The sequence below is a fragment of the Barbatula barbatula genome (genome assembly GCF_947034865.1).
Source record: "Barbatula barbatula genome assembly, chromosome: 6".
Classification (NCBI taxonomy): domain Eukaryota; kingdom Metazoa; phylum Chordata; class Actinopteri; order Cypriniformes; family Nemacheilidae; genus Barbatula; species Barbatula barbatula.
The window spans coordinates 18,159,337-18,174,653 of NC_136765.1; the positions used below are offsets into that span (position 1 = coordinate 18,159,337).

General features: G+C 38.0%; 1 protein-coding gene across 1 annotated transcript; it reads left to right on the forward strand.

The window, feature by feature from the left end:
• The first annotated feature begins 534 nt into the window (after positions 1–534).
• Positions 535–14,713, forward strand: aftphb (aftiphilin b). The gene is made up of 9 exons (XM_079457896.1): positions 535–899; positions 5,115–6,539; positions 6,660–6,820; positions 7,604–7,724; positions 7,898–7,954; positions 8,180–8,278; positions 8,536–8,566; positions 12,885–13,005; positions 13,757–14,713. The coding sequence occupies exons 2-9, from the start codon at positions 5,148–5,150 to the stop codon at positions 13,887–13,889; spliced, it is 2,115 nt and encodes a 704-aa protein (XP_079314022.1). The 5' UTR covers positions 535–899; positions 5,115–5,147; the 3' UTR covers positions 13,890–14,713.
• The last annotated feature ends 604 nt before the right edge of the window (positions 14,714–15,317 follow it).

Below are 15,317 nucleotides of genomic sequence, written 5' to 3' on the forward strand. Positions count from 1 at the left end.
TTATCGAGGTATAAACTGTGTGCTATAAAAAACTATCTATAGGAACCATTTTATTGAGGGTACGCAATATTGTGATTATACACTTGTGAATACAATCTATGATTGTTAAATTATTATTGTTATTATTATGTTTTGTATACAATGTAATCTTCTTTTTAGGTTTTATGGAGGTTGGCATTAACAAACCAGATATAAATTTCAGCATCGCAAATCATAACCCACTAGTCAAAACCAGTTCCGTTTCTCAATATGCGTTCTTCGGCGTTCTTTTTATTGACAGTATAGTAGTATCAAAACATAGACATAAACAAACACTAGGGGGAGTTTACAAAATATATCTAAGGAATTACAAAGTTTTCAGTGCCTTTTATGCTTTTGTGTCTTTTGTCCATGTGTTCTCGCTCTACGTCATCCGTCATATAATAAGTAATATATATAATAAGTCCGTTCCAAAACTCAAGAACAGGGAACGCATGAAAGTTCCCCGATCTGTTCTCGATATCAAGGATACATCAAATGCAGCCTTGCGCCCCTACGGAACCCGCTTGAAGTCCCAGAAGTCACTGCGGCGCATCCATCCAAGTTCCTTCTTCCGAGATTGCCCAACTAAACGAGAACACAATTCCGTGCTTTGCGTTTTTGTAATGGGGAAACGGCCCAGGTCAAGACCGTGCTGATTAACGCTACCCCGTGCCGACAGGGGGCGGTAAAGCACTTTTTGTGATCTGGTAGAGCGATAAAGGTTTCCGCCTGGTCTCCGGTTCCATTGGATACGGAACTCTGGATGAAAGCAGCAACACTAACCAAGAGCCGGTGTCAACATAGCACAAGGAGAAGGGGAAACGTTTTGCTAAGCTGATTTAGTGCCTGTCATGGTCATCCATAGTGGATAGGTTAAGGTAAGACGTATATACATTGTGTGCGTATACAGTACAGTCGTTTTGTTGTTAAACCGCTAGAATAAAACGCTAAATTAACTGTTTAGAAGAGGGACGTCTGGTGCCGATTTTTAACAATAAAAGACTAACGTAATGCCTTGGTTAAAAACCACGCATAGTCCAGTCCTGAGGATTTTAAGGCTAAGAATAACCTTGACAGCTCGCATGCAAATACTTCATCTAGGTTTCTCGTTTATATTATTCCCTATGCAGTGTGGTTAGCTAAAATCTTGTCTTATTCTGTTGTGCCCATTCAACATGTCTGTCTAAGGCTGTGACTCGTTTCGCAAGGCTCCGTCCTTGTGTCCTCATGAGGTCTCATCCTCTAAAGGATACGGTATACGGAGCATCCTCAATTTGGAATTAAAGTAGACGTCCTTCGTAGGTCACACAGGCAGAAAAGGAAACAGGAAGTACTACGTTGCTATGACAAAACGTTGCACTCGCAAACCTGTCAAATTAATTAAATGTATTCTACATTTTTTAAGAGGTATTAAGTTGGTTACTTTCTACCCTAAACAATGCCAAAACAGTTACAAATATATAATATTTTGCCGTACTGTTTTCAAACGTTTCAAAATCACTAAACGCTTGTAAACCTATTAACTACATATGCCTGCTAAGATAAAAAAAAACGTGACACAAATTGTTAACACCACATATTTGATTGAATGTGCAGCTGCTGCTGTTTATTCAAATAGAAGACATTGGCCGACAAAAAAAATAATGGGTTGTCTCTAGCAACAAAGGATACACCTCATGTGTCCTCCAAATTTTAGTGAAAGTAGGTCGCATTAGAAAGGTGCATAGTAACCTGCTTTTATGAAACGGGACAGCCTCGATGACGTAGCAGGCTTCAAATGAGACCTCCGGAGGACGCTCATATGTCTTGTTGTTGCTTGTCTCTGTTTAGAGAGAGGGAGAATTGTGATTTGCATTAATAAACATGTTGACAGTTGTCTGTTTTGTGACATTACGCAGACTTTTCATTGTAAGCATCACCTGCCCATGCTCACAGCATGGTGTCATTTGCATTTTCCACATTCATATTTCAGTAAAATACTCATCGGTTCACTTCACTGTGACAGGAAAGGTGTCATAGGTCTTTTCTTGTTTGATTAAGTTTCCGCTTATCAAGGAGCTGAGAATTTAATAGTTTGATATTGCTTGGAACGTTTTATGCAACATCCTTGTTTTTGCATAAACATATTAAAGTTTCTGTTTAAAAAAACACACTGCTTAGCTTCAGCTTTGGCCACCTCAGCAGTCCTTCCAGTTGTATCATAGGGGAGGATATAGTCTTGCCAGCCACTTGTCTGGTTTAACATTTCATTACATATAGATTTTACAAAGCGGCCAACAGTGCATTTAAGTTATATCAAGGAAAACTTGGGAATCCAGCTTGTTACCTTGTGAGTCTATCATCCAGAACCCTTTAACCAATTATTATATTACATCAAAATACCTTTGAAGTCACCATGAAACGGAAATTGCGATTTACTTCTTTTCCGTATCGTGTATCCGAGTGAAACGGCTTCTGAAATTAGAAACAAATGTAGGGAAGGGCTTCATTTAGCCCTTTTTGATTGGTTTGTTGTAAGTTGGGCCTGCAGGGGAGGGCTAAAAATATCTGGCAATTGGACTGTCAGTATAATCCTACCTCTTCCTCGTCCAAATGTTTTTTCTTAAATAATGGTGTGCACGGATAAATCATTTAGAATAATCACTGCCTAAAACACTTTCCTGTTTGATTGCATTGTGACTTTAAATGAAGAATTCGACTTGAAAGAATCATAATATATGTTAATAATAAGTCTTAGATGTTTTTAAATAGCCATTAGATGCATGGAGTTGTTGTCCCTCTGAAACCGTGTTTGGGCTTATGGCTCACAGTCTGTTCTGTTTGTCTGAGAGTACAAAGGGAGTGGATTGGGTTTCTTCATCAGTTTACATGCCCTCAAAGAGCACATATCTATGTTTACACGGTGTGCGTGTCTGTTTGCCAGAGGAAAATGAAATTCTCCAGGATGTTTCCCCATAGGCAAAATATTTAAAATATTTAAAAAAGTCACATCGTTGCACCGGTGTGCTTTTGTACAGTATACCGTAAAGCCGTATTCTGTAAGCGACTAATGGAAAAATTTAGTCACATGGTCAGATTACCAAAAGCCCATTAGATCATCATTCTTCATTCATGGAATGCTGACTTAAAGGGATACTTCACCCAGAAATGGAAATTCTGTCATCATTCACTCACCTTTGAGTGGTTTCAAATGTTTATACATTTCTTTGTTCTGATGTACACAGAGAAATATATTTAGAATAATGCTTATAACCAAACAGATCTCAAAAGACATTGACTACCATAGTAGGAAAAGAATGGTTGTCAAAAGTGCCCCTGAACTGATTGTAATAATAATTATTTTGTGTTCAACAGAACGAAAATATGATAAAATAAATTTTTCCTACTATGGGAGTTGGGGGTGTTAAGGTCTGTTTGGTTATGTGTTCATCAGAACAGAGAAATCTTTACAGATTGTGAACAACTCGAAGGTGAGTAAATGATGACAGAATATCATTTTTGGGTGAAGTATCACTTTAACATTAGTAAGGGATAAGGAGAGCAGGAGAACCTTTTATGATAAGTTGTTTCTTTTCTTATTTAAAAAGGGCTTATGGGATGTTTAAAGGGATAGTTCATCCAAAAATGAAAAATCTTTCATAATTTACTTGCCCTCAGATTGTTTCAAACCTGTATAAATGTATTCGTTACACTGAACACAGAGAAAGATATTTGGAAGAATGTTAGCAATTTTCAGTTCTGTGACATCATCCACTACCACAGTAGGAAATGAATATTATATATGTTGGTTCAGTTAAACACAATGAGATATTTAAAGAATTTAGGAAAATAAAAAGTTTGTGTGCACCTTTGACCACCATTTAATTCTTCCTACTATGGTGGTCAATGATGTCCCGGAACTGAAAATGACTAACATTCTTCCAAATATCTTTCTTTGTGTTCATTAGCTTGAGTAGATGATGACAGAATGTTCATTTGGGGATTTTGGATTCATTTCTCTTTATATATGTATTCATATACGAACAGCATTATATACTTGCAGTAGGACAAGGTGTTCTGGATGATACCATACTGCTATACTCACTCATGCATAGAGAAATACTGTCAACAAACATACTGCTTGTTTTTAATAAACTTAGTTGTACACTAGGAAATTAGAATAAAAGCCATTTTGTTTCATTTAGAGCATTGGCCTGTAGTGACATGTTGAGGTCACATGACCAGAATACTACTCTCCTTGCCTTAGTGACCCCTTACATACTGATAAAATGTGTACTTTGAGTTGCTTTGCACAAAATTGCCACATGACTCAATCGGTGTAAAAAATTGCATTTGCATACAAACTGTTTTTAACACACCTTCCCCTAAATATTAGTAGCTGTTGTTACATAAACCATTTCAAGACCCGAAACATCCATTGACTTGTGGATTGGTCAATAATTTTTGGTTATTTTATTGCCCAGCACAAACTAATGTGTTTTGCTACCCTCTAAAGCTTTCTGTCCTTGATTTAGCTGCTGCAAGAGGTTATGTCTAAAGCACAGGTGAATAATGAATGAGGCTTCTACAAGTTTACCCTCAAGCATGTCACATGTTTTTGTACTTATTGTTTTATCGCTGTTTTAGTGCAAAGTTAGAACATACTAAATGCCTAGATCTAAATGCAAAGTCAGTGCAAGCAATGTTATTAATTAATAAATGTAATCAACAGGGCATAAATATTTATAATTTTTGTTCCTCAGCAGCACAGTGAAAGGCACTGTAGTAAACAAAAAGTACACTTTTTAAAGCATTGGAGTTTAGGCAAAATATTTCACAAAAAACTGAACAATTATACTTTGTGGCTGTCCTATCATTATTTAATGAACTACACCTTTGTTTAGTCTTGTAGCAACTTCATGTCTCATAAACATTACCTTGGACCTAGTGGATTGAAAAAGTGGTACAAAACCCAGAAAAGATGTTGTTCAGTTTTAATAATGCATTGAATTAAATAATACTGATAGTATTAGTCAAGTTGATAGTAATAGCAGATTGATTTTGTCACCTCTAACCTTGCTAAAGTTTCCTAATCTGTCACTCCTTCTCTCTAGGTGCATGTGGCCCCCAGGTGGCGCTAAACGACCATGGAGCCCGATGTTATCCATCTGTACTCTTCCTCTCCACCTCCATTGGACGAGGCTGGAGAGGAAGAAGAGCAGGATGAGTTCGGTGAGTTTGGCAGTTTCAGTTGTGGAGCAGGGTCATCCAGCTTCAGTTTCTCAGAGATCGACACACCCACAACATTCAACCAATCACATGCATTAGAGGACTTGCCGCCTGACCTTTCTGTGCAGGATGTCACTGTTTCAGGAAAGAGTGTATGGGGTGATGAAAAGAAACTGGTAGGGGAATCACAACAGCCTTGCGTCATATCAAACCAAGAAACCATACAGAATAGAAATAAGACAGAGTACAGTGGTGTTGATAATAAGGAGAAGGATTCTTCAGAGATTGCTATGAATGGTGTTGCATCCTCCGACCTCCAGAGGGAGCTCATTATTTCTAGCAGTGATCAGCACTGTCTCCCATTACCTACTGATATTAGAGACAACCGCACAAGTGAGGATATAGACAACACAAGTGATGGACATTCAGCTCTCAGTAATGGCTACAGTAAGTATTTAGAGCATGACATAGAACCTAGTGTAAGCTCTGAACTAAATGTCAGAATATCAGAAGAACAGAGTCTGCCTGTATCTAACACATACGATGAAGATGCATCAGATCCTGAAGACACAGAAGCGAGGGTAGAGGTATGCGATGTCTTCCAGTCATTTACTTCCTGTGGAGATCCAGAGGATGCCGAGGGAACAGAAGAGACGGGAAGTATCTCAGACTCCTCTAGCCATGCTTATGGTGATGGGTCAACAAACTGTATTGAAACAGCCAAAGCAGCAATATCCCCCTCAACAGATATGGATCTTAACGCTGATACACAGCTGACTGGAGATACGAGTGAAATGCATGAATCTTCAGTGAACATAGAGACGGGGGTAAAAGCAGACAATAGGGCTTTTAATGAGACCTCCGATGAGGACTTTGGAGATTTCAGAGATGCAACTCAGGGTTTCACAGACATCAGCCGGACTGAATCTGTAACCCAGGAGGGATTTGCTGATTTTATCACAGCAATGTCCAGGTGCTCCACAGATGATGAGTTTGGTGACACGGACACGCTGAAGGACTTTCAGGAGGAAGATGAGCTAGCCCAAGAAGGCTGTGCAAGAGATGAGGGAGCTTTTTGTTCAGAATTGCCACCTAGTGACAGTTTTGCAGACTTTAGTTCAGCTCCGTTTGGTGGTTTGCCGGGGGATGAGGGCGAGAACTGGGCTTCGTTTGGACAGCAGGAAACTGTAAAAGAGGGTCAGGATTCATGGGCAACCTTTGGGGAGGAGCAGAGTTCTTTACAATATGAAGAAGAACAAGTTTGTGTAACTTCAGCACCCTGTAGTGACAACCTAGAGAACACCAGAACAGTGAGTCGTTCTTTTTGTTTGTTTGTCCATATTTGCTCAATTTGGGAAACCGTATTAAAATCAAGATCTCAAATTTAACTAATTGAACAAATGGGTGTCTGTGTTGTCCATTTCTTATAGGCTGAATTCTGCTGCAAAATACAGCATCTCTTTAGAACTGCCTTTCCTTTAGATGTCAATCCTGAGATCAGTGATGTCACAGATGTCTCACTCCTCCAGAACATCCTGCAGGAACAGGATCCCCAGGACCAAAGGGATGCGAGAATCTCCCTTTCTCAGGGGTAAAATTCATAGATCTCAGCCCCCTTACTCAGCATTTACATGCGTCCATGACTCAGTGTCACTGATTCCGTTTGCAAAATAATAGAATAGAAGGAAATGATACTGCTTTTCTCAGCTTTGGTAAAGTTTGTGCCATTGCTTCTGGTGAAACAGAGTGGAGGGCATTGATTTAATTGGCATCGAGTCACTGATGCATAACACACGAGTTGGATAGCAGTGTACACCAATGACTGTGTTCTAAACAAGCTGGCAGTCAGTGGAACATGCGATGGTCGGTTCTGCTTTGGCTTGTAGAAAAAAGCAAAAATATGTAGGGCTGTCAAACGATTAATCTCATCCTTGTTTACATAATACATGTCTGTGTACTGTGCATATCAATTAACATTAACTACAAAAAAATATGATATATAATTTAAATTATTGGTAAATAAATAAATGCATTTAAATATTTCCTATGTGTTAATACAAAATTAATATGCACAGACATAAACAGTATATACAGTTTAATTCTGGATGCGATTAATCGCGATTAATCCTTTGACAGCCCTAGAAAATAGACAAAAGATGTCTTGTAAAACTGCAGCCTTGTGCTTACAACCCAATCAGAGTGCTGATAATATTTAGTACTACAACACAATGTTTTATCTTTTGTGAGGTCTTTTCAGTTCTCTGCTGATATTGCCAAAAAACCTCCATAAACAGTGTTTTAATATACCGTCAGTGCTCTAGATTTTCAGCAACAAAACTTGAACTACAAGGTCTAATTCTTTTCTACCCCGCAGGCATGATCTGGCCATGTGGCGTCACCTTCAGGACATCCACGGTGCGCATGGCCTCAAGTTCAAGTGGGCAGGTTCCCATGGCAACAGAATCTTGCTGAATTGCCTAGGAATCAGAAATATTGTGAGTTATTAGAAAGTAAGATGGATATCTCTTGCGTGGGGGTGTACACTAAGTCTCTGAATAAAAGAGTTTGCAATTGCCTGCCGTAATACAAAATTTTAATGTAAGCTTAAAATGCAAGGATAGGAGTTAGTTGTGTTCGTGTTTATTGGTGTCTATTTATTGTTTTGTAGTTGTTCACTGGGGAGAAGAAGCAGCCACTTATTGTGCCTATGTTTGCTGCCGGACTGGTGAGTAAAGTCCCCAACCAATGATACAGCAGCCATTTCCCCTACCCACCAAATGAGGACGCCTGAGTTTTGATTTTGTTTACTAGGACACCTGTTTGTCAGTTGACCTATTTTGTTAAACAGTTGTTGCAAAATCTTAATCATCTACAATTGATTCTGGATTATGTTTTGTTTGATCATTTCCTGTTTCTGTGGTTTTACTAAAAGTCTTGATTTTTGTTTTAGGGAATGCTGGAACCCACCAAAGAGTCTCAAAAATCTCTATCCTCACCTGCACTTTCCCCACCCGTTCCTGTGGAGAGTGGAAGTATTTTATGCACTCAGGTGTGGTTTTACCTACAAACAGAGCTTATTCCCGAGGTTTTAGGAATAGTTCACTGCAAACAAAACATGTCGTTCCAAACCCGCATTACTTTTTTTCCTACATGGTACAAAGTAAATTATTCAACAAATATAGACAGGGTGCTGTTCCTTTCAAGCTCCGTAAAATATCCTGTATTTTATTTTCCAAATGTTATTAAAATCTGATTGTGGAAAAAATGTGTGCTTCCTAAACTGTTTTCCCTATGTGTGTCCTGCAGGTGGCGCCATCTTTGACCATTCACGTTGACGGTACGTCTTTTCGTCGTGCCTCTTTCTCTAGAGCTCAAGATAAAATCACTCGCCACTCACGGCAGAAATCCTACTCCTGACACTTGCTCGTATCACCCCTCTTGGAGCTCTTCCTCTTCACAACGCTTGTTTCCTCTCTCCATTTCTCTGGCTTCCTGTTCCACTTAGAGCACAAGAAGTTTTCTCTCCCAGGTGCATTTTTTTATCTGTAAAGATTTAATAAAACTCATAGAAGGACAAGTAGCCATTTAATTACAATTCATTGTAGGGATTTAAAATGTGGACATTTTGTGGTCTTCATTTCAGTGTTTCCTCTTTTGCCCTTCGTAAATTGCTACTCAATCAGGAGACAAATATGTTAATCTTTGTTTCCCTTTTATATCTTTGTATTCTGCTCTTTGGTGCCTCTCTCTCAGAAGATGAGTATGCAGCATCACCTGTGACTAATTGTCAGCATATGCAAATACTACTATAACCATTAACATATTCTATTGGAATAGTCCCTATTCACCAGCTACTGTCTCAGGTTTGACTGAAAAAGAAAATCTTTTTTGGAATAGTTGACCTTACTGCTGGTGCTTACTCTAAGCCATTGTATAGCTTGTTTTAAGGAGAATCGCAACCATAGTTTCAAGTTTTAAATAGACTTGTTAAAACAACTGAGATTTGGAACAAAGAGTTTGGGTTTGGGGGAAATTTGTGTTACAGTCTATGTAAATGTATTTTCCATTCTACTATTTCCTTTCCCATTCTGTTTTTCCTCTGTGGTGAAAACAAAAATGTTCTCCTTATAAGAAACTACTGTGATTAACAGTGAGTTTCAGTAATGCACTTTTGACTTTATTGTATACTGTAATCTACCTACTGTTATTGATTCATTCTAAAAAAAAGTATCCTGCTTCCATATACAGTAAGCGGTATAATATCCATCAAGCTTTTATGATAAAATTTCAGAGGAAATAATGTCCCATTTTTTAAAAGTAAAAATCATGCAAACAGTCACACATAGGAGTCAGCTGGGCCAGTGTTACAAAAAGTGTACAAGGTTAAATATAAATGTGATATATATAAAGCATGTGCAGTTGGGAATATTATTAAATGTGGTTAAACATCTGGTTTTGCTTTTGCACTCTAACGTATGTTTCACACCGCACGAGCAAGCAGTGCATGCTCGGGGATCGGAAGTGGCACATAAGCAGCAGTGCAATGATAATTTTTGCGCAGTCTCTTTTCCCAAGACGCTGCTCCTGCCCAGTCTACGCATTGCTTACGGTGTGAAACGGGGGTAATTCGTAGGGTAGAGTTTGCATCATGCAGACAGAATGTTGTATTTTCATTCTTGTCCATACTAGTATCTTGTACATTTGCATTTGGCAGACGCATTTATCCAAAGCGACTTGCATTGCATTATACTATACATTTGTTTCTAAGTATGTTCGATCCCTGGTATTGAACCCATGACCTTGGCGTTGCTAAAACCACGCTCTAACCACTAAGCACTGACACCATGCTCTAACCACTAGTTTAAGACTTAATGTTCTCATGACAATATTGGAAAAGTTGAAAAACTGAATGTAGCATAAAAAAATCTCACTAGTCTTATGCCAAAAAGTAATATTTTAGGTGTACACTTACAGTGGATCAGGAAAATTAGTCACAGTGCTTAACTTTTTCCACATTTTGTCATGTTACAGACTTATTCCAAAATGGATTCAATTCATTATTTTCCTCAATTCAACGAACAATAGCCCATAATGCCAATGTGAAAGTTTGTTTGAAATCTTTGCAAATTTATAAAAGAAAAATCACATGTACATAAGTATTCACAGCCTTTGTTCAATACTTTGTTGAAGCACCTTTGACAACAATTACAGCCTCAAGTCTTTGAGTATGATTCTACAAGCTTGTCACACCTATTTTTGGGCAGTTTCTCCCATTCGTCTTTGCAAGATCTCTCAAGCTCCATCAGGTTGCATAGGGAGCATCGGTGCACAGCCATTTTCAGATCTCTCCAGAGATGTTCAATCGGGTTCAATTGTGGGGTCTGGCTGAACCACTCAAGGACATTCACAGAGTTGTCCTGTAGCCACTACTTTATCTTGGCTGTGTGCTTAGGGTCATTGTCCAGTCTGAGGTCTAGAGCAGGTTTTCATCAAGGATGTCTCTGTACATTGCTGCATTCATCTTTCCCTCGATCTTGACTAGTCTCCCAGTTCCTGCCGCTGAAAAACATCCCCACAGCATGATGCTGCCACCACGCTTCACTGTAGGGATGTTATTGGCCAGGTGATGAGCAGTGCCTGGTTTCCTCCAGACATGATGCTTGCCATTCAGGCCAAAGAGTTCAATCTTTGTTTCATCAGACCAGAGAGTTTTGTATCTCATGGTCTGAGAGTCCTCCAGGTGCCTTTTGACAAACTCCAGGTGGGCTGTCATGTGCCTTTTACTGAGGAGTGGCTTCCCTCTGGCCACTCTGCCATACAGGCCTGATTGGTGAAGTGCTGCAGAGATGGTTTTTCTTCTGGAAGGTTCTCCTCTCTCCACAGAGACATGCTGGAGCTCTGTCAGAGTGACCATTGGGTTCTTGGTCACCTCCCTGACTAAGGCCTTTCTGAGCGACTAAGGATCGCTCAGTTTGGCCAGGTGGCCAGCTCTAGGAAGAGTCCTGATGGTTCCAAACTTCTTCCATTAACGGATGATGGAGGCCACTGTGCTCATTGGGACCTTCAATGCTGCAGAAATGTTTCTGTACGCTTCCCCAGATCTGTGCCTGGATACAATCCTGTCTCAGCAGTCTGCAGACAATTCCTTGGACTTCATAGCTTGGTTTGTGCTCTGACGTGCACTGTTAATTGTTGGACCTTATATAGACAGGTGTGTGCCTTTCCCATTCATGTCCAATCAACTGAATTTACCACAGGTGGACTCCAATCAAGTTGTAGGAAGATCAGTGGAAACAGGAGGCACTGAGCTCAATTTTGAGTGTCATTGCAAAGGCTGTACTTAGGGGGAATACTTATGTACATAGTGAAAACTCATAATCATTTACTCACCCTCTTGTCATTTTAAACCTGTATCACTTACTTTCTTTTAAAGAATCTAAAAGATATTTCATGGAATGTTGGTAACAAACAACAGTGTGTCCGTACAATAGAAGCCAATGAGTACCGCCGTTGTTTGGTTACCAATATTCTTTAAAATATATTTTGTGTTCTGCGGAAGAAAGAACGCCATGCAGGTTTCAGAGGACAAGAGAATGAGTGAATGTTGAAAGAATTTTCATTGGAACTATCCATTTAAATAGACTTACAAAGTTTATTTTGATGTTTACAGCCTGGCCCAATGTACTTCTATTGTAAGTGCCTTACTGTGAACATGAGTTTTGCTTGCTTATAAAAAGGAGAGAAAATTATCTGAAATCAGTTACAAAATGCTATTGAAACCCAAGCATTATTTTACCCAAAGTTGTTACATGAAATTCCTTTCCTGCATAGCGTTTGATTTTCTGTTGTGTTTGAACCACATTATCTATAGTATCTGTAAATATCATGTAATTGAATTGCATAATTTAGTTTCTGTTTAAAATAATGGGTTTAATAAATGACAGTATGACTAATAGTTCTGTTACTGTTCATCTGTGGCTTTAGTTCTACTGTTCTATTTACCTGCTCTATAATTTATGCTAAAAGTTACATGGTACTGATCTGCAGTCTGTTTTTGTTTACACTTTTCAAATCAAAACAACCGGATTTTCCTTTACATATAATTTTATGTGTGTGTAATAATGTTTATATATTGTGGGTATGTAATACTTCCTAAGCTACAGTAATTATATTGAACTAACCCTACCTTTTCTGGTATTACTGCAATGACTCGAGATGGTGGAATCTCAGAACTAAACTTGGACTATTTTGGGCCTGTGGATGAATGTAGCTCAGATAGTGAAAATGACACTCCACTACCAGGTTAGACGCTCTGGTTAGACAGTTTTGCATTGAAGTGGTTAGTTTATCGTGAAACTGTCCTTTCCTGTCTCTTCTGTGTGTGATTTCAAAATCAGTGCTTGAGAATTGAACATCTTAGTCTTTGACTTCTGTCCTCTCTCTGGGTTTGCTTACAGTATCTGCCTGTGTGAGTATCTCTGTTTTTCTTCTATTATTCTATAATGTGCAATCAAAACTAATTTTGATTGTTTGTTTTTTCAGACTTCTCCAAAAAGATTCTGAATAAAGTTGCAGTGGTGTTTAAAAATGAAAGCATTTTGTGCATGTTTGCATGTCTTTAAAATGTGTTTTTACATTTCCTTTGGTGTTTGTAGGCATTGATCCAGAGTTGTATGAGCTGACTACAGCTAAAGTAGAGACTAAAAGTGCTGGTCACAGCATTGCAGATGCCTTCACCAAACTAATAGAATCTATGGAGAAAACCACAACAGCCAGGTTAGATACTGTATCCACATGCATGAATGAATTTACATTTTGCTGTGCAAAAATCTTTAGTCCACTGGATAGAGTGTACATATGGTTCTCTTGGGTCATGTGATTTTGGGGGAAAAGTAACTTATTTAAGTGCCATATATTTTCTTATTGCAAACTTTTATTACACAGTATTTGTAACTGGAGACATAGTATACAGTTTCATCTGTGGTACGCATCTGACCCGAAGTTCTCTTCCAGTTTGTGTTTATTGATTGGTCTGGCAAATGGCTAATAAAATAACTATTTATATTTTAATTTATATTAATATTCATTTATATTGCTATTTTATTGTATATTAATTTAATTAAATAAGCAATTTGTTGAATGGGATCCTTTAACTTTGTCCAGGTAACAGTTCTTCTGGTAACCCAAAATAATACTGGCTAGACATACTTTTAACTTGCTAGCTAATTTAATTTACTTGTTATTAGAAATAATCTACAGGGACTCTATTCTTTGTGGATGTCTACCGGAAGTTAAGTTTGGGCCACAAAAGCACGCATATGTTTGTTTATGTTGTTGCTTTGAAACCGTGCCAAGTTATTATCAAAATTGAGTTTCTGGATCAAGTTTGCAACTTTGCAGTATAGTCGCCAGATGCAATACATGCAATTAAAGTGTGTTTATTTAAGCGTGCTGTTATGTGTTTCTCTGTTTTGAAGAGGTTTGCGTAGAGTGTACACTCATTATTTTGTGTTTTTGTGTATGACAGGAAGCCAGAACAAAATGAAAAAATAAGTGAAGAAGCAGCAAAGATCATCTCACTTCTCCCTGATCTGTCCTTTATGCGGGCCAGGGTTCTAATGTTTCCTTCTATCCTAACTCCAGCATCCAAACAACTTTAAGCTATACTGTTCTGTCAGTCATCATCATTTATTCGGTTTACATACAGCAGCAATAAACCCCTTCAAAAAAAGTTCACATTTAAAATTAAATTTAAAAAATTAATTGCTTTTTTTGAACGTGATATTTAAAACAGTATATCACTTCGTGTATATGATACATAAACGTGCTACGATTTAACTTTTGAGTGCTGTTTGTAAAAATGAAGTACTTAAATGGCACTTTTAACTCAAAGAGATGAAATGCATAATTGCACAATTTACTACTTGAAACCACAGCCTGTAAATACTGATCCTTGTTTGCTATATATAGTATATTAATATGTGCATTTCATTTATTTTTTATTTTTAATATCATTTAGTTCATAGGCTTATCTAATTGGTCTGTAACGTACCATTTTACACCTCACTTAGTATAGTACTATATAAGCACCCTTTCTTTTAGCTATGTGTTATTTTTAATTTATTTTGTTTTCACAAACTGACAAGCACAAAGATTAAAGAAGATATTTTTATGTGATTCTCATAACTTTACTAAGGGAACTGTGTTTTGCGTTTTTGCTTGTTTGCTTGTGTTGCGATTGTGTTTTTAATGTCATGTCACTGTATTTTTTAAGCAGTATCTGTTTGCACAATCAAATGATATATGTACAGTATAATGTGAATCTGACAGCAGTGCTATGACCCGCACTGTGTTAAAGAGGGCTATGGTTTGTATTGTTCCTGTGGAAAAGAGATTGTGAATGTGTTTGCCTGTGTGCTCATATCATTTTCTTCCCTTGTAAATTATTAAAAATTGTAACAATAAAAGAGGCAGATCAATGTTAAATAATGTTTTATTGTTTAATTGTCTCTTGACAATGCTTTAACCGACTGTAGCTGGTCTGTTCTGTGGCTCTGGTGTTCCCATAGCACCTAAACTGTTGCTATAAACATTCTCACATTATAAACAGTGTATATATATGTTTTACTTTCAGCATTTTTGCACACAACATATATTTTGTACAAACTCAGTTTCTGAATGTCTTTCATTCGTGCCACATACTTTTTGTGTTGTAGAAATATGTTTAATATCTGGCAACAATCAAACATGTTTTTACTTCGGAGTCATTGTGCCCCAGAGGGCAGGACCTAGATTGTGCCACAGCTAAACACACCTGTCTCCAGAAGCCATTCTAAAATATTGTACATCGTAATATTTTCTATGCGTTTTAACCTGAATCTTAAACATCAGGAGAGAGCAGTTACAGTCTGATCTGGAGCACAATGAGTAATCCATTCATCTGCGCGCACCGAAAAAAACGCATCTTCTCGTAATCTCCCCGGTCCGATTATTATGGCCGGTAACGAGAGAGCCCCTAAAGAAAGCACCGAGATGGAAGAGCAGGTACGTTATAAATTTTTCATGCTTACTGTACATACAACCCTAGC